Source organism: Trichosurus vulpecula, chromosome 7 (assembly GCF_011100635.1).
Source record: "Trichosurus vulpecula isolate mTriVul1 chromosome 7, mTriVul1.pri, whole genome shotgun sequence".
Lineage (NCBI taxonomy): Eukaryota > Metazoa > Chordata > Mammalia > Diprotodontia > Phalangeridae > Trichosurus > Trichosurus vulpecula.
The window spans coordinates 157,155,992-157,176,631 of NC_050579.1; the positions used below are offsets into that span (position 1 = coordinate 157,155,992).

Consider the following 20,640-nt stretch of genomic DNA (forward strand, 5'->3'; position numbering starts at 1 on the left):
AGTGGGAGTTTCCTCACCAGGAAGAAGCCAACAGATAAAATCACACATCTGAACAAAAAAAGAAAAAACAAAAAAAGCCACAAATTTAAAGTGTTACTTTAGGTAGATGTTTGGTCCAAACCAGGAATGTAGAACCTTTTCCTATTGCTAAGATTCACAAAAGTAAAAAATGAGGGCCATTGAGAGAAAACAATTTAATTTGGATAGTGTTTTTCTTGGATAAACATAAAATGGTAATTCACTTTTTAAACTGAGAACACATAAAATTTAATAAATTATAATGAAGAAAAGGAAAAAGGATGGAGAAAAAAGAGGAAAGAGAAAAGAAAAGAAACAATGGAGATGGGAGAAATACATCAAGAAGAAACACAAAGGGACAAAGGGAAGAAAGACAAAGGGAAAGAGGAAGAGAGATACACAGAGAGATACAAGAGAGAAGCTGGTAGTATAAATTTTAAGTTATTAGACCATCACATTTTGTTTTTTTATTTGGGCTGTGGGGATTAGAATATTATTACTTATTATCTGCTGCCTTTGACCTGTAAAATAACTTATTAACTATATTTCCAGCTGTTTAACTGCTCTATTCTTTATAGTTTTAAGGAATTCTCTCTAAGTTCGATAACCAGGGAGGAAATGATCCCCTGGTTTGCCCAAGGGCTCCCAGTATCCAATGACTAGATAAAATCAAACTAAGGAAAAAATCTGGCCCCTGGGAAACAGATTTTGTCTAGTAACAAAATATTGAACATAAGGCTAGCTAACTAATATTAGAGTTAATTGAGCTTTATTGCTTATGCTAGTGCTCAGGGATGTTAAATGTGCTAGAATTTCCCTACTCAATTTACAAAAATACAAAGATTGGGATTAGTACTTTCTGGAGTACAAACTAGTTACTATTTGGAGGGATAGTAATTCAGATCAAAGATAACTATTTAGTGTGCTAGAATAATAGTTCTCAATAAATAAAACCCTGATGGTGTGAGAGAATCAATGTATTTATTCACCTGATAGTAACTGGTCCAATGTTTTAGACTGAATTCAATCTATGGTATAAATACTTATCCCTAAACTATATATTATATATGAAGAACCACCTTTCTGCAGGTAATTTTTAAAGTGACCTCTTGCTAGAACTAAGTTACTCAATAAAGACATTAATTGTATAATAGCGTGGTTACTTATATTCTTTTTTCCTAGCAACTATTGAGGTAGATGCTTAAAGACTCCCTAGCAAGTCAGGAGAAGTTGTAAACTGAAACTGAGGAGTGAATTGGTGCTTCCATGAATAAAAGCATATCAGCCATTTCATGAGTTCATAGCAACACACACACACACACACACACACACACAAATACCAAAAGCAAATTTACACTACCTTTTGTCCTTCCCAGAATACTGGGTTTGGTCATATATGGATAGGACAGCTCAGAGAGAATAATAAAAGACTGAGAAAGGGAAAGATGATGATAGAATCTTTTGCCTCATTACGTTCACCTTTTTAGGAGCTGATAATATGAAAAGAAAAACAGAAGTGGCAGAGGGTTCATGGGAAGAAAACTGAATTTATAGGAAAGGGTCAAACAACAGAAAGGAGAGGAAATTGATGGCAGGAGATGTCCAGTATAAGAATCAATGGCTGGAATGGTTTTCTTTCAGAGGTACTCTGTATGTGAGAAGATAGTGAGGTAAAGGCTTCTGAAGATTAGCTATGACTGAAGGTAGACAGCAGTGGAAAGAGAGGAAAAAGGTAAATTCTGAGCAGAAGAAATGTTTTTAATGTCAGCAAAGAAAAATTTGTTCATAGAAGGAAAATAGATAAAGCAAAGCCATAGTGGAAAGAGCTCTTGATTTTACAGTTCAAAGACTTTAAAGGCTTAAGCCCCTGAGTCTCCTTGGGCAAGACACTTCATCTTTCTAGCCTCAGTTTCTTCACTGGCAAAATGAAGAATTCAAACTAAATGATGTGAATGGTATTGAGTTCTAAAGTTTATAGATAAAATCCTGTGAGAAAAGAAGCACACCAAATACCTAAAACTCTAAGAATGATCAGGAAAGTTGGGAAGGGAGTGATGAAATACCAAATACAGAGGGGTTTTTTCAGCTTTTTAATTCCCTTTGAATTGTTTTCCAATTGTTTAAGCAAGTTTTCACTATAAATCTTCCCCTTTTCCCTGGTAAGACAAAATGAAACTCATAGGTAGATATATCTTCATTATGGAGTCAAGTCCATTTAATATTTCACCTTCAGGAATCTGATTTGTTTCAATTTTTACTGAGTAATACTGACTATTAGAGAACTACCAAATAACTTCTCTATTATATAGCCTAATCAAAAAATGCATTTTGGGGTAGTTGCTAACTGAAGGGAACACCATAATAGGTACTTGACTAAGAATAAATGTTATGCCCTATATTTTTCTCTTTGCTTGTTAAAATTTATGTTGATAGCATTTTTTCTATCACCTTCATTTCTGAATATATCCTTGCCCTACGTAAGTTATGCCTTATAACAAAGAATCCTTACCCCAAAAAAGGAATTCTTTATACTTATTAAAGATAGAGAGAGTAAAAACCAAACAAAGTATCTAAGGTAATATTGTAAACTGACATTTGCCCTGCATCTAAAAATTCAGTCTCAATGGGTGAGCATTTTAGGTTACAACAATCCAGAATATTTGCTGTTACAGTTCCCGGTATAAGGTGGTTTTTCCTTATTCAACTACTGTCAGTGGACTTACTGAAAGGTCAGCTGCAGTCCAGAAAATATGAACGAGAGGCAAGGGCCTCATCTAACTGGACTGTTGCTATGCCATTTGATCCTGTGTTGAGCCGGCAGTGTATATATCACTCACTTTGGATTCCATATCCATTCTTGGTGAGATTTTGTGACCTGCCAAGTATAATAGATAATTCTGGGAAGTTCCTGCAGCATCTATTGACCAGATCTCTGTATCATCCTTCAGACTGTGTTTCAGGGCAACCCTTCTATTAACTTGTTGCCAATCATGCTCCTGGTAGCTGCTAGACCTTTATGTGACTGCTGATGACTTCTTATCCAACAAAACTATTCTCAAGCAAACATACTAAGATTTTAGAGTTATTTGTATTATTTTCCCATTTATGCCACAGGCAAGTTAATCAAAGTATTCAAATTACTGCTCTTTGCATTATTTATCCCATGAACCAAAAAATGGAAGACAGTTTAATTATCCATCTTGAAAGACTACTACTATATTGATGTGGTTATGAAATTATAAGTAATATGAGCTGAGAGTTTAGGCCCTTTGTTTTAAAAGTGTCCAAAATTTGAATAAGAAGTAGATAGAAATTTTAGCCATTCCACTTATGTCATCTCCCTTGTTTCTTTAGACTGTATATATGACTTTAACACATTTTAAAATGAATAGCCAACCATTTAAGGTCCCATTTACACAGCTTCATTTTTAAAGCATCCAGAAAGGGGGTTGTTGTCATGACAACATAATACCAATGCCTTAGAGGCCTCCTTGTTATCTATATGAAGAAACTAATAAACATACATTCTAGATTTTTTTTTACTAATTAGATAGAAAAGATTAAAAATTAATGGTTCCTTATAGTTTTTATTTATACTGAGAAACTAAAAAGTAAATGTGACAAGTCTTTAAAAAATAATTCAGTAGTAGCAGCTGTAATCCCAGCTACAAAACTAATTAGGACCTGATTCAGAAGGACTAAAGCTCCACCATTTAATCACTGTATCATTTGCTTTATTCCTTGAAATCTGTGCCATTAGTTTAAAAAAAAAGCTTTTTGAAAATTGAGACAAGCTGCCTCAGTTTTCGCAAATTTCAACATACTCTTGGTTTAGTAACATTAATCTTAATTTATTCAATAATATAATCCATATGCCTCCCTACTCAAAAAATAATTCAATATGATCCATATGCCCCTATACTAAAAAAAAAAGAAGCAGCAGTCTCTGCATGTATGGAAAATTAGATGGCAGCAAAGAAGAAATAGTCTGGGGACAGGCTAGAAATAAGTGCATTAAACAAACATCTGAGCATCAAACATGTGCATAGCACTGTTTCAGGCTTAATAAGAGGATAATAGAAAAAAGTATAAGACATAGGCTTTGCCATCTAGGAACACACAACTAGTTGTGAAATTTTTTTTAAATGGAAAAAAAGAAAAAAATGACAAGATAATTATCTCCAGCATATTCTGGGAAGTTACCCTTTCAACTGCGGTTTGAAAACAGCCCTGAAACCATGATGAAGTAGGTCATATCTTTAAATCTCTTCTGGAGGATTTCAAGCTTTCATAAGGAGAAAACCAGAATTGAACAAAAAATTTGATCTCCAATATCAAGACCCAAGAAAAGTCTAAAAAGGGAAAAGAAAACATAAAGTATTCAATGGAGCTGAACTGTTTACATCCCTACATAGGAAGATGATACTTGTTACTCTTAAAAATTGTACCACTAATAGTACAGCTAGAAGGAATATACATAGACCGAGGGTTGGGTATAAAGTAAACTTGAGGGAATGACATTAAAAAAAGAACTAATAATGAGAAAGAGTAGTACACTGGGTACAGAAGGAGGGGACAAGTAAAATGGGGTAAGTTATTTCAGATGAAGAGGAGTGAAAACCTATTACAGTGGAGGGGAAAATGGGAGGGTGGGCAATGGGCATCACTTGAACTTTCCTCTCATCGATACTGGCTCAAAGAGGGAATAATATACAGAATCAGTTGAATATAGAAATCTGTCTTCCTGATAGGGAAGTAGGAAGGGAGATTAAGGAAAAGGCGGGGATGATGATTGACATTAGGGAGGGCAGACTAGGGAAGGTGGTAGACAGAAGTGAAACACTGCTGAGGAAGGAAAGAGTGAAAAGTGAGAGAGGACAAACAGGAGGAAAAATATGATGGAGGGAAACACACAGTTAGTAATCATAACTGTGAATGTAAGTGGGATGAACTGTCTCATAAGAGAGAAACAGATAGCAGAGTAGATCAAAACCCATAATCTTACAATATGCTGATTACAAGAAACACACTTGAAGCAGAGAGACACACACAGAGTGAAGTTAAGGGGCTGGAGCAGAATCTATCATGCTTCAGCTGAAGTAGAAAAAGCAGATGTAGTAATCCTGATTTCAGACAAAGCAAAAGCAAAAACAGACTTAAGTGAAAGAGATAAGGAGAAAACTACATCTTGCTAAAAGGTACCACAGACAATGAAGTAATATCATTACTAAACATAAATGCACCAAGTGGAAGAGCATCCAAATTCTTAAAGGAGAAGTTAGGTAAGTTACAAACTCCAAACAAGAAATAGAGCGCATTATGAAATGTAAAATAGATAATTTTGGTTATATTAAATTTAAAAACTTTTGCACAAACTAAACCAGTGCAAACTAGGTTGGAAGGAAAGTAGAGAGCTAGGAAACAATCTTTACAGCAAGCTTCTCTGATAAAGGTCTCACGTCTCAAATATATAGAGAACTGAATCTATAAGAATATAAGCCATTCCCCTAAGTGATAAATGGTCAAAGGACATGAACAGGCAGTTTTCAGATGAAGAAATCAAAACTATCTATAGGCATATAAAGAAGCACCCTAAATCACTTTTGATTAGAAAAATGCGAATTAAAACAACTCTGAAGTACCACCTCACACCTATCAGATTGGCTAACATGACAAAAAAGGAAAATGATAAATGTTGGAGAGGATGTGGGAAAATTGGGACACTTATGCACTATTGGTGGAGATGAGAACTAATTCAACAGTTCTGGAGAACAATTTTGGAAATATATCCAAAGGGCAACCAAAGTCTGCATACCCTTTGATACAGCAATACCACTACTAGGTCTGTATCCCAAAGAGATCATAACAAAGGGAATAGGACCTACATATGCAAAAATATTTCTAGCAGCCCTTTTCATGGTGGCAAAATGTTGGAAACTGAGGGGATACCCATCAATTGAGGAATGGCTGAACAAGCTGTGATATGTGAATATAATGGAATACTATTGTGCAATAAGAAATAATGAAAAGGCAGATTTCAGAAAAACCTCCAAAGACTTAGATGAACTGATGCAAAGTAAAATGAGCAGAACCAGAAAAACACTGTACACAGTATCAGCAACACTGTGTGATGCTCAACTATGAATGAATCAGCTCTTCTCAGCAACACAATGATCCAAGACAAGTACACAGGAGTCACAAGGGAAAATGCTATCCATATCCAGTTAAAGAACTGATGGATTCTAAATGAAGATTAAAGCATACTTTTTCACTTGTTATTTTTTTCTTGGGGGGGGGTGTCCTTTTGATCTGTTTCTTCTTTTGCAACTGTGACTAATATGGGAATATACTCTACATGATAGCACATGTATAACCTATGTCAAATTGCCTACCATTTTAAGAAGAGGGAAGGGAGAAAAATTTGGAACTCAAAATCTTGTAAAAATAAATGCTAAAAATTGTCTTGACATGTAATTGGGGAAAAAATACTATTAAAACAAAAAAGGAAAAAATAAATCTCTTCTAAGTCTTTCATTCTCCCAATTCTCCCAGTACAAGATGTTGAAAGCTTGGAAAAAATATCTAATATGGGCATATAAAAAGATTTGCCTATCTGGGGTCCTACAAAAATACCATGTTATTCCAATAATTATGGAAAGAAAAACAAGGCCTAGCTCAAAAAAAAGGCAGCCAAGCATATACAGACAGATGTACTCTCCTGCCCCCAACACTTTACTGGGCTCGTCAAAGGTACTATACTTGAGCAGTACGAGCTTATGACAATATTAAAGGTAATGCATCCCTGTTGGATGCATTCAGCACTTATTGAGTACCTACTTGAGATCATAATGTAAGATCACAGATTTAAAGACAAGGGTAAGCTTGTGAATCTTTTGTGCAACTCTGTATTTTTCAGATATGGAAACTGAGGCCCAGAAAAATGAATTAAGTTGCCCAGGGATGCACAGCTAATAAGTAGCAGAGCTCAAATCTGATCCAGATCTTTTATTCCAAATCCAGTGTTTATCTCACTGCTATACTAGTGCTGAGGTAAATACAAAATTAATAGAAAACACAGTCTCCAAGAACTCAAAGAGTCTATCATCTAGTTGAGGACTCTATTTTTAGGGCCAAACAAGTCACCTTAATTGCCTCCAATCAATGGGAGGCAATTTCCATCAACTTCTATCACCCCTGAAGTACTCACTTGAAACACAGCCCAAACTCTGCCTCTCCTTCTCCCTATCACCACATTATCGATCCTATTTGTTTCTGTCAAGGCAGTCTTATGGCCAGATCTTTTTTAAAAAAAGAGATGTGTGCATAATGTTCAAAATCACACAATACTTACAATTTTACAACTCCATCTAAGTGCTTAGAACAATGCTGCTGGTTAATCTTGTCTTGCTTCTGTTGATGCTGTCCCAGTTGAACAAATCTACAGATTGCAATGGATAGCACAAGTAAGAGAAATAATATCAGTAAGTCAAGAGAAACGAAGTTTTCTTTAGGATGATAGTAACATAGTTGTTTCAGGAAAGCACACCAAGTCTCAGCCATTTCATACAAAATAATCATAAGCTGTTCTCCCATTTTAGAGTGGGCTGTGGAGGTTCAGGGGTGAGGGTGGGGAAGAGTGAGAGACATAAGGAAAGAGATTGTTTAAAAATGTAAGCTTTATCCACAGATTACAGCTAAGGTGGGAAAAATGGAGTAAGGCTTTCTTCATTATGTAGCATGATTTGTGCGTTTTCACATCAAATGTAGGTCTCATTGCACAATTTTATGATTATGGATCTTAGAGACGAAGGGAATTGAGAAATAATTTAGTCTAACCCTTTCATTTAAGTGACTTGTCCAAGGTCAAGATAATAAAGAACAAAGATAGAATTCAAACTCAGGACCTCAGAATTCACATCCAGTTGTCTCTTCACTATTTTGTATTCAAATGGCTTAAAAAGCAGAAAAGGTAAAGTGAAAACTTGGCTGATTAGTTGTTTTGAACTTGAGTCATTATTATTTTGAATTTCCATTCTTTAGTTAAGTTTGTTTGGGTTTTTCCCACCAGTTCCCCCAACTCCATACACATAGTACACCAGGTAATAATAATATTTAATATTCATATAGCATTTTCAAAGTATTGTAATAATTATCACATTTTTACGTCAAAAAAAACCACTAAAGAATGAATATCTATTTTAAAGTCAAGGAAGGGACTGATTTGCCTCATTCACAAAATAAACAAGTGAATAAGTGACAGAACTCAGCCTTTTGTTCTTTGTGCTAAACCATCCTGTCTTTCTTATTTATTTTTATAAAATTTGGAGTAAGAGGACTGCCCAGGACTTTTAGCTCCCCTAAGGAAGTCTGCCACCTTTGTGGATTGAGATGGTCCTCCATGAAGATGGAGGATAGAGGAGGCAATTCTGTCACCATTCCTGGGCTATATGACTCTTAGCCGTGCATACTCCTCTCAACCTTTCAGTATTTGAGAGAGCCAAGGTAATGACTTCACCATAGCAAGCCAATGCTGAGGACGCCGGATCTTGCCCCAATACCTCTAATGCCCTGGCTCACTTTGAAGAATCTTTGTTTCCAGAGCCTTTGTTAACAGAGGTATCATTATATTTATACTTTAGTATAAAGTCCAGAGTTATATACTAGAAATGTAAGTACTTTATATTTTTCTATTATTGGGGTATACAGTTCTGTGCAAGAGATTGTTTTAATGCAGAGATCTGAGCAAATGTTTTGTGGTTGGCATTGTATTTCACAAATCAGAGGTTTTTTACATGCTTTCTCCTGTGTCTTTAACTTGAACCTAAATCTTTCTAACAGAGGGCTGATCATTAATATCCTGATAATTATTGTTAGGTTGAAGTCCCTTCCAGCTCTAAACCCAACAGTATGATCTTTATTAAGAAAATTATATCAGATTCAAAGTTATGGGTGAAATGAGTTGAACATGAAGCGAATAGCACCAGGAGAACAATTTATATAGTACTAACAACATTGTAAAGACACAAAATTTTGAAAGACTTAAGAACTCTGATCAACACAATGACCAACCATGATTCTACACAGAAAGGGGTAAATTAAAGTAAAACATATTTCTGGACACGGCCAAAATGAGAATTTATTTCACTTGCCTATACATGTTTGTTACAAGGGTTTTATTTTTCTCTCTTTTTCAATGTGTTGAAGTAGGAAGAATAAGAAGAGAAAAAATATTTTTTAATTGAAAAAAATTTTCAGTTGTTAAAAAAAATAGCTATCAGAATACTGGCTTTTCAGTCTCTACTTAAGTTGCCTTCTCTCCTGTCTGTAGCAATCAAGCTAATCACTTCTGATTTCTGGAATAACTTCCTCTACATTACTGCTTATTAATATATTTCATTTCTCTCAAGACTCAAGAGTTACCTCATCCATGGAGACTTTAATTTACTTGCAAACACTCTGGCTCCAAATTTCATAGCACTTCATGCCTATTCTTTTGAACTCATTTTGGGGAAATGGACCTGTAATCCAGGATAGGCAGTATAAAATAGTGAATAGGACACTGGAGTTGGAGGCAAGAAGACTTGGGTTCAAATGCCACCTAAGAAACTTACTAGTGTATGACCCTGAGCAAATCACATAACTTCCCTGGGCCTCAGTTTCCTAAGGAGGGTTGAATTCCATGGTCTCTAAGGGTTTTTTCACCTCTAAATCCTATGAAATATGACTTCATTTGAAAGGGAATGCCTTTAATGCAGATCAACACCCACTGGGTAACCTAGAGTGGTACACTAGGTGGTTAAATGACCTGCTCAGTGTCACACAGACAATATGTGTCCAAGGTGGGACTGGGGCCCAGGTCACCCTGCCCCAGAGCCTCTCAAGTCTGCCTTATAGAATCATGATTTGTGTTCACAGCTTCCCCATTCCTCTGATTTTAAGCTTCTGGGTGGCAAAGATTACACTCTCATAACTCTAGCACCTAACACAGTGTCTAACATAGTCACTGAATTGGTGAATTACTTTACCTTGTATAAACAGAGAGATCTTCTTCTGAAGGGACATCTGAAAGGTTAATCCCATAAACATCTTTCATAGGTTGCACTAAATTCTGGAGTTGTGGAGAAGAAAAAAAAAAGATATCAATGAGTCTTTCTTTTCAGAATTTCAGGACTCTAATAATTTCTAAAGTAAAGACTAGAGCTATACATGAATCCATGGGAGAAAGTGAAAATTTTCACAAAAGCATGCGTGTATTACTACTTTTATTTGTTCGCACAACTTATCAGCTGAAGACAACAGAATGAGATTTCCCTACATTTTTACCAAGAGAAAAAAAAAGGCACTCATTAAGATAAATTATTTCTGCTAGTTGACATAGGGAAAAGTCTGTGGATCAACTCTTTTTTTTATTATTATTATTTTCTTTTTGGAGGGGGGAAGGCAGGTCAATTGGGGTTAAGTGACTTGCCCAAGGTCACACAGCTAGTAAGTGTGTCAAGTGTCTGAGGCCGGATTTGAGGGATCAACTCTTCTCATTTCTTTTGGCCTAATTCTCCACAGTTCCACTCCTGTGCCTTGCTGTGGTGTACGAATGACCTATATCCTTAAAGGCTGCATAAACAGAACATAAGCACCTCCAGGTCCTGCTTCAAGTACAGGCTTCAAGCACAGTTCTAGCAAGAGGCTGTTTGTGGGAGCACCAGCCCAACTACAATCAGAGAGGCTCATCACCAGAAATCTGGATTCCAGGGGGCTGAATTCTTCTGACCGAAGATACTGTCTAGTAAGGACTGAGAATGGTTGTGATCTGTTGGTGGAGAGAATACCTACTACAATGATGAAATCACATATATTTTGAATACTAAAGTAAGCTGGTATAAGAATTTAATGTTTAATTCTTCAATTACAAAAAATGGTCAAAAAGTATCGTAGAGCCCATTAATTAATACTTTTCTGAACTCATGCTACAAAAATGAAAAGCTGTCTTAATTTAGCAAGCAACATTTGTTCTATATCTTTTCCCTTGTGCAATAAAAATCTTGGTTTTATAATCATAGAATTTTAATATTGTAATGCTTATTTGCAAAAAACAGAAAAATTCAAGTACTCAAGAGTTACCAACCAGGCTTTTTGTTTATTTTAAAATTAGAACCACATAATTTGCCTATAAACAACACTATGCTGTAGTAGAAAGAGAACTAGTCTTTCAGTCAAAGGCCATATATTTGAGTTCCGGTTTTGACCCTTAATAGCCATGGGCAAGTAAAATCAATTTGATGAACCTCGATTTCAAAATGTGAGTAATAATACTTGCACAGCCTACCTCGTGGGGTTGTAATTAAAGTGTTTGTAAACCTTAAAGTGCTGTGACAATGCAATCTATTATTGGTAATAATACCAGCAAACTTTTGTTTTGTCAAGAACATATTCTATTAAAATCTAGAATAAAAATCAATAAAATATTTATTCTAGACTGTTGCAAGCTTGAGCAGAGAGAAGCATCAATTGGCACATAAAAAAATTATGTCTCTGTAGGCCAATCAGATTTCTGAATATAATCCATTTCCCACAAGTACATATATCACACAGAAAACACTGGCCTTGAGAACAATTTGATATGGTTCAGGAGAAGGAAGAGGGACTTTCTAATCTGCTAGGCTTGTCGTTGACTTCTGAGACAGCTAGGTAGATGCAGTTTTGGTTGGTTTTTCAGAAGAACACAGGGAGTAAATGTGACTGTCCACTTAACAGTGCAATGGATAGTTATTCTAAAATGGAATTAGATCAAGAAGGGGAAAAATACAATGTGCCTTATCACCACACTATTCAAATATAAGATTCATATAGATTAGATTCATAATTGCAGTGAATTGGGGGGCAGGCCATAATTTAGTAGAGATGGGGGTGGTATAGTCAAAAGAACATTAGGTTTGGACCTGTAAGTAGGACCTGGCCTTTCTCTGACATTTCTGAGATGTGCTTTTCACTCTGGACACAACACAACCTTACTAATCACAAGCAACTTCCCAGAGCTCACCTAATAATTCATAAGCTGGTTAGAATTACATCGGTAGAGGAAGTTTTTATACAGACAAATAACACAAAAATACAAATTTAAAGGATTTAGCAAAGGAAAAATAATGGTGGTTTTTCTTACTACCACACCTGGACCAACAGCTAAAAGGAACAGTTAATACATTAATCTGAAGAGTTGTACTTTATCACTGATACATACATAAAGTTTAAAGTGATTTCAATCTATTCTGAGGCAAAGAATACCTAAGGTACCTAATAATCTCGTTCAATAAGAATCTAAAGTAGACTATGTGCAGATGACTTACAGTGAATATTTTAAAAATCAATTACCATAATTTCATATTTAACACTATTTCCATTAATGATTCTGATCATTTTCTATTGATTAACTTTCCCTTAGCTTTAAATAGCCCTTCATATGGGTTAACATACATAGTACGACCATAAAGAAACGTGCCTGGGGCAGCTAGGCCGCGCAGGAGTCAGGAGGACCTGAGTTGAAATCCAGCCTCAGACACTTGACACATTTACTAGCTGTGTGACCTTGGGCAAGTCACTTAACCGCAATTGCCCTGCCTTCCCACTCCAAAAAAAAAAAGAAAATAAAGAAATGTGACTGATTTTTTTTAACAAACAAGCCTATCCCCCCAAAAATAAAATTTGCTACCCTTTTTAAGTTATTTTTAGGAGAGTTCCAATTGAATATAATCTTCTTGAGGACAATGACTATCTTTTTTTTCTTTTTAAGCCCCAGTATCTAGTACAGAGCCTGACACATACTAAGTGTTTAATGTATGTTGGTTGAATTGGAGATTTTTTAACATGTTGGGAAAAAGGATAGGCACTGGAATAAGTGTAGCCTCTCAAGGTGACTACTTCAAAGGTAACCACACTCACCTGAAAGTATAAGTTTAGATATGTTAAAAAACTAGTTATATCATCTTATGAAAAAAAGGGAACAATCTATTTCAAATGCCACCTACTTTCAATCATCTCTATATTAACATTCAAACTACAAAATGTCTCATAAATTGCCAATTAAAGGGGTTTGAGTCACTCAGTTCAAAGTTTTCTTGCTCTTAGTGGTATGCCAAAAGAGAGAATTTTTATTGCCATCCTCCTCCAAATTGTCAGCCTTGGATTAAATATGCTGCTCTCCTTCCTTACCTCCGTCACTTTGGTACTGTCACCTGCATCTGTCATCTTGACTGGTGTAGAGCGCTGAGAAACAGAGCCCTCGTCCTCTCTGTCTGTTCCGGAATCATCCTCAGAACTACTTGAAACAGCTTCTTCATTTGGAGGTGGAGGGGCACTAGCTGCTGTTTTTCTTTGTAGTACAGTTTCTTCCCTATTGCTTTTATTTCTTTTTTTTTTAAATAGAGAAATGGGAGAGGAAGAAAATAGATCAGTTCTAATGAATATGAATGTATACAATACCTTCCAACTGAATCATCTACACAGACTAAGGCCTGACTCTGTCCAACATAGGACTCTGTCCTACATCCTCAGACATAGGGACAGAGAATAATGATGCCATGAGAAACAAGTCAGCAGCTTAGAGGGGCTTTACAATGAAAAATGCTGTATTTCACTATTTGCACTTGCCATTCTTATATGAACCTTAATCCTTTTGGTTAAGTTTTAAAATACTCAGAGGGTAATGAAAATATTTCCCCACTTAGCTATGTTCATTTCTCATAGCAACTTAGAATTATAGAGGAGCCTGCCTGGAGAGGCTGAGGCTGGTGTATCATTAGAGCTCAGAAAGAGATGCTGAGACGCAGCAAGCTAAGCTGATGGGGTGTCCACGCTAAATCCAACACCCATACAATGATCCCCCGGGAGCAGGAAGTCACAAAACTGCTTAAGGAGGGTTGAATTGGCCCAGGTTGGGAACAGAGCAAAATAAAAAACTCCCACGCCAATCAGTACCGGGACTAGATGAGGTAGGAAAACTCAGGTCCAAAAATTAAAAAAAAAATGGGGGGGAGGGGATGAGTAAGATCCATCTATAATTTTTCATTGCTTTTCATCACATAAGCCTCTAAAAATTATCCAACTATAAGATGGGATAATAATAGCACCCCCTCACAGGGTTGTCATGAGGTTCAAATGAGATAATACATGTATTGCACTTTACAAATTTTAAAGTGCTACATAAATTTTGGCTATTATTGTTGTTATTATCATTATTATTATGATAAAAAGATTCATTCTCCACCATATAGAGGTAGATATAAAAACACATCCAAGTAATTTGATTATTTGTAACAAAATGATGAAAATGATATAACAAAATGAGTGAAAAATCAAAACGTAGATCTGGCCCTGAATATAAAACACTGGCAACATCCTCAATTGTAACTGACCTCTCTTCTAAAAGCATAAAGACCATTCAATAATCCACGGGCAGATTAATGCAGGCAATCCCATCCCAAGGGAAGGGGTTGGTCCTATAGACAGGGTGGAGTTGTAAGGGGATTAGGGTTATGTACAGAACAAATGCGCCAGAATCAATTACGCTGTCTTCCAAAATCATATATACTTGACTTTTGAATAGTCCCTAATATATGTATGTATATACATGTATGTATACATACACATACATATGTGTTTGTGTATATGTGTATATACACACATATATACTTATGTTAAAGATCATTCAAAGTCATGTATATTTTATTTTGGAATATAGAGTAGTGCATTTTGACACATTTGTTCTATGTAAAACCCTAACCCTAATGTATGTATGTATGCATACACACATATATGCATATATACACAGATGTGTGTATATATATATATATATATATCCTGCGTATATACGTATATATGTTTATGAATATACACACCCAAGACATGCCAAAAAGAGTTTTAGCGCGTTTTAAAGTTTCAATAACTACTATTTAAACCAGGGGTGGAGAACCTGCAGCCTTGAGGCCACATGTGGCCTTCTAGGTCCTTGGGTGTGGCCTTTTGACTGCATTCAAGTTTTACAGAATAAATCCTTTTATTAAGGGGGTTTGTTCTGTGAAGTTTGGATTCAGTCAAAGGGCCATGCTTGAGGACCTAGAGGACCACATGTGGCTTTGAAGCGCAGAGTCCTCACTATTACTGACTAAAATTGTCATAAGACTTTCAGAACACCCCATACGTATGTGTGTGTACATATAATTATAGCCATTAGCCATGCCTCTTTATTATTCCCATTTGCTTGGATAGCTAACATTAGCCTAAAGTTTTTTTTTCCTCTTTTAAGTATCCTGGGATAAAAAACAAAAGAAGGAAAAACGGCAATGAGAAAGGGAAGGTGAAATCCTAACCACTGCTAAGTTATAGGAGAAGGAAGCACATCCAAAACTTTTGCAATTAAGTACAAAAAACTGACCCTTTCTAGCTGTGTGATCACAAGCAAGTTATTTAAACCTTCTCTGAGTCATCATGCCTTTATCTGCAAAATGTGCTATCCCACTCATCTGACTTTTTGTCAAAAATACTTGGTATACCTTAAAGTACTATGTAAATAAAAACTATTATAATCAAATTTAATTTTAAAATTTAATTTTCTTTTCAAATTTAATTTTAAATTTTAAAAATTGTCCAACTGGTTACTTACTCTATAGGTTAGAAGATAAATGGACATCTTTAAAGAGTGGAAAGATGAAATTGTTATTCCCCCTCTGAGGTGTCCATTTGCAACTTCCCTCAGAGTCCTGAAGGACACTGTGGGCCAACATAAATGTTTCCCTTTTGCTATAATATAAGGAAATTAGATTCCTTCTCTAAGGAAGTGAAGATAAAGTCAGGCATAGCACAGCAGACACAAATTAGTTGAACCATTTTGCATTCATAATGTTAATGCTATGTAAGCTATGAATGAAGCATAGATGGAACAGAGAAGAGGATGAGGAAAAAAATTATTCTTTTTATGTTTAGTCCTAGAGAAAAACTGAGAGAAAATTTTCTTTAAAATGTCCCTCAATTCTCCATTGATATATTTTGTGTGTGTGTGTGTGTGTGTGTGTGTGTATAATGTCTGGATGAAGACACAATGACTGAAGTTTTGCCCCAAGTTGGATGTATGGGAAGGGCATGAATTTCTAATACCAAAAAAATTTAGCCAATGGCTGTTTTTTACTCATTGATTATTTTCTTAAATGTTTCATTATAAATTCAACAAGGAATATTGATAAGAACTAATAAAACTTGCTTAGTAACAATATTTAATTTCTTCAATCAGCCCAAATGACTGTAAAAATTTATTTTGTCTATCACTTTTTTTTCCTTCACATTGTTTTACAAAGGTCTTTGCCAATTTCTCTATGTTCCTCCTACCTGAAAGTCTTAATTGCAGTATGCCTTTACAATAGTATACAATCATTTATTTAACCAGTACTGTAGTGTTGGAGATTTCAGGGTATACTCCAAATAATGGGATTATTGGGTCAAAAAATATAATAATTTTAGTGACTTTTACTGTATACTGCCAGATTAATCTCCCAAAAGATTCTACAAGTTTTTTTATTTCACACAAAACAATCAGTACCATGTTTCTACAAATCCCACTATCACTGAATTCACTTTCTTCTAAATCTTTTTGCTAATGTGATGGGTACAGTATGATAACAATGCTGTTTTAATTTGCACCTCTGATATTTAGTGAAATCTAAGTTTTTTGCTTTTTTCCAAGAGAGTACCAATTTGCCAAAATCCTTTAGTTCATGTTTTTAATCACTTATCACTTGAAACCTAGGAATTACCTTTGCAAATTTTAAACAATCCTTTACATATTTTAAATATTATATTTTAGCTGTCATATTTCCAAATGTATTATTTTTAATTATATTTGTTATTCATGGATGTTTAATTTGAATACAGCTAAATATCTGTCTTGTTCCTAATAATTTTCTATTTGTTTCATAAGAAAAAGAAGGCATCTTCTCTCCAAAATGGAAGAAATATATTTCATTTTCTTCCATCTTTTTAAATAGCTCCATTCTTAATGTTTAAGTTTATCATCCAGCTGAAAATGAAGAATATATGGTAAGCTTTCTCTCTAAATCAATCTCCTGTCAAATTGCCAACCAATTTTCCCAAGTACATTTGCTAAATGATGAGCCCTTTTGCCATTTCTTATTTTCCACAGATTTATTAAACATTAATTTTTATATACATTAGATGTGATGTCTGGTATATCTAGCTAATCCATGGATCTCCCCATTTAGACTATTAGCAGTTATTTTTTTTTACATTTTTATTTAAAGTTTTGAGTACCAAATTCTATCCCTTCCTCCCTTTTTTTGTCCCTCCTTGAGACAGTAAGAAATCAGATATAGGTTACACATGTGCAATTATGTAAAACATTTCCATATTAGTCATTTTGTACAAGAAAACTTTAATAAAAGAAAAAACAAAAGAAAGAAAGTGAAAAATAGTATGCTTCAGTCTGTATTCAAACAATATCAATTCTTTCTCTGGAGGCAGATAATATACTTCATCATTAGTCTTTTGGGATTGTCTTGGATCATTGTATTGCTGAGAATAGTTATTCACAATTTTTCATCGAACAAACAGTTAACATAATATTGGGATTGTTATTTAAATGTTTGGTAGAAATCACTTGTGAATCCATTTGATCCTGGAGATTTTTTCTTAGGAAGTTCATTGATGGCTTGTTCAATTTCTTTTTCTGAGATTGGGTTATTTAGGTATTTTATTTCTTCTTCTATTAATCTGGGTAATTTATATTTTTATAGGCATTCATCCCTTTTACTTGGATTGTCAAATTTATTGGTATATATTTGGACAAAATAGCTCTTAACAACTGTCTTCTTCATTGGTGGTGAATTCACCCCTTTCACTTTTAATACCAGTAATTTGGTTTTCTTCTTTCCTTTTTTTAAATCAAGTTAACTAATGATTTATCTATTTTACTGGTTTTTTCCATAAACCAGCTTCTAATTTTATTTATTTGTTCAATGGTTTTCTTACTTTCAATTTTATTCATCTCTCCTTTGGTTTTCAGGATTTCTAATTTTTAATTTGTTCTTTTTCTAGGTTTTTTAGTTGCATGCCCAACTCATTGATCTGCTTTTTCTCTATTTCACTGACAGAAGCAATTAGAGATATAAATTTTCTGCTTCGGCTGCATAACCCATAAATTTTGATATGTTGTTTATTGTCATTTTCTTTAATGAAATTATCGATTGTTTCTATAATTTGTTCTTTGACACATTTATCTTTAGGATTATTTAGTTTCAAACTAAATTTTAATCTCTCTTTCCACTGTCCATTATTGAATATAATTTTTATTGCATTATGATCTGAAAAGGAGGAATTGACTATTTCTACTTTTCTGCATTTGGTTGTGAGGATACCCATCAATTGGGGAATAGCTGAACAAGTTGTGGTATATGAATGTGATAGAATTCTATTATTCCATTAGAAATGATGATCAGGTGGACTTCAGAAAAACCTGGAAAGACTTACATGAACTGATGCTAAGTGAAGAGAGCAGAACCAGGAGAATGAACATTGTACACAATAACAGTAACATTGTATGATAACAAACTTTGATAGACCTAGCTCTTCTCAGCAATGCAAGGATCTAAGACAACTCCAAAATACTCATGATGGAAAATGCTATTCACATTCAGAGAAAGAACTAGGGAGTGCAAATGCAGATTGCAGCATACTATTTGCTTTCTTTTTTTTGCTGTTGTTTCTTCTTTCCCGTGGTTTCTCCCATTGGTTCTAATTTTTCTTCACAAAATGACTAATGTGAAAATATGTTTAACATGAAAAAAGATAAGTATAAAAAAAGAAGGGCTATTTTTCAACATAAGAAAAATCACACAACTGAAAATAAAAGCTAGCAATATTTGCAACAAAAAAAAAGCAAAGAGGTTGGTGTCACTGGATCAAATTATCATGAACATGGTTGGATTTTATAAAAGGCTTTTCCTATATCTATTGCTATAATCGTACTTCGAGGGATTTTTAATTTTATGTTTAATTCAATTAATAGTTTTTTCAGTGTTGAACCAGTACCTGACATTTCTTATACTTGTAATTTATATCTGGTATAAACCCTGGTCTTTTTAAATATTTTGCTTTATTCTATTTAGTATTTCATAGTTGACTTAGTATAGAATTTGTGGATGACAATGTAACATCCTGCTAAAAAACTAAAGGAAAGTACAAACTGTATTCTGTGCTGGCCAAACTACTAGAATACCCATGTTCAATTTTAGGGGCCACATAGAAAGCAGAGTGCATAGAGGGCAGTAGCCAGGGTTAAAAGATCTAGAAATGATGTTTTATATAGTAAAGCTATTGGAACTGAGTATGTTTATCCTGCTGAAGACCGGACCAAGGCCAGACACAAATGCAAAACCATTTAAAGACTATGTAGAAGAACAAATATTTGACCTTGCTCCATAGGGCAAAACTAGGACCAATGCAAGGAAGTTACATGGAGAACATTTGTGGCATAATACAAAGAGTTTTCCAGTAATTGAACATCCAACATTGAAACAGTACCTCTACAAAAGGAGCATGCCCCCATTACTACTAAAAGTGTTCTCACAGAGGATGCTGTGAAAATAATTACCACATTAGTTTGGAGGTTGAACCAAGTGACTTCAAATGAGCCTTGCTAATTCTACGAACTGTTACCTTCTTTCCTTCTCTCAAAACAACTATTTGGCATATTAACACATACCTAATTAATATTGGGAAGCTTTTCAAGTTTTTGTATTAGCAAAGAGTATAATCAATTTCAGTTTTTTTTCTTACAAGATAAGGTTGTATCACTTAGTAACAAGCACAATTACACAAAATGATTCAGGAAGGTCTGAGGCTTGAAGACACAAACACAGGTTCCCTGCCCTTCCCCCTCCTCAGAACACTGCCAGAAATAGAGAAATGTGACCATGACAAAAAGGAAAAAATCTATTAAATTCTTTAAATAAATTTGCCTTTGGGCTTCATCAGGATGTAAATAAAACTTACTAGACTACATGACTGTATTCTTTAAAACTAGGTCTATTCCTTAGGAAATAAAGATAGGTTTACTTATATAGAATGTCAAAATGTCAAGGACCTATGATTTCATGGGTATGATTTTATAAGATATTCCACATAAACACCCTCTACTTCTTCTGCTGCCAATTTCATTTCTTTTCCATTTAAAATAATTAAATGCCCTGTTATAGAAAGCCTCACAAAGCACAGTTTTCTGTTACTCACTTCAATCACCCGACTGCTAGTAACTACTCAGACAGACACAGGTAAATGTGCTATGGTCATAACACATAATTAAATGATCCGAGTTTCCTATTTTCTGTATTAAAATTACACTAAAGGCCACCTGCTCCATTCCTTTTATTTTTTTCAAAGAACTTCAATACTAAATCATTCCATTGTTTTCCACTGTCTACTCAGGTGTGGAGAAGCAGCATGGCACAGCAGATAGAGAACTGGCTTCCAAAACAGAAAGAGCTAGGTTCAGGTCTTACCTTGGACACATCCTGGCTCTGTGGGCTCAGGTAAGTAATTTAATATCTCAGTGATCCCTGCAACCAT

General features: G+C 34.8%; 1 protein-coding gene across 2 annotated transcripts in view; it reads right to left on the bottom strand.

Annotated features, from left to right (window-relative positions):
- Positions 1-20,640, bottom strand: part of FIG4 (FIG4 phosphoinositide 5-phosphatase) — a 144,281-nt gene that overhangs the window by 47,711 nt on the left and 75,930 nt on the right. For both annotated transcript variants that reach the window (XM_036769036.1, XM_036769037.1), the window contains 3 exons: positions 13,222-13,417; positions 10,044-10,126; positions 7,370-7,456 (listed from right to left, as the gene is read on the bottom strand). In XM_036769036.1, coding sequence (XP_036624931.1) covers positions 7,370-7,456; positions 10,044-10,126; positions 13,222-13,417 — 366 coding nt within the window. The remainder of the gene's footprint in view (positions 1-7,369; positions 7,457-10,043; positions 10,127-13,221; positions 13,418-20,640) is intronic.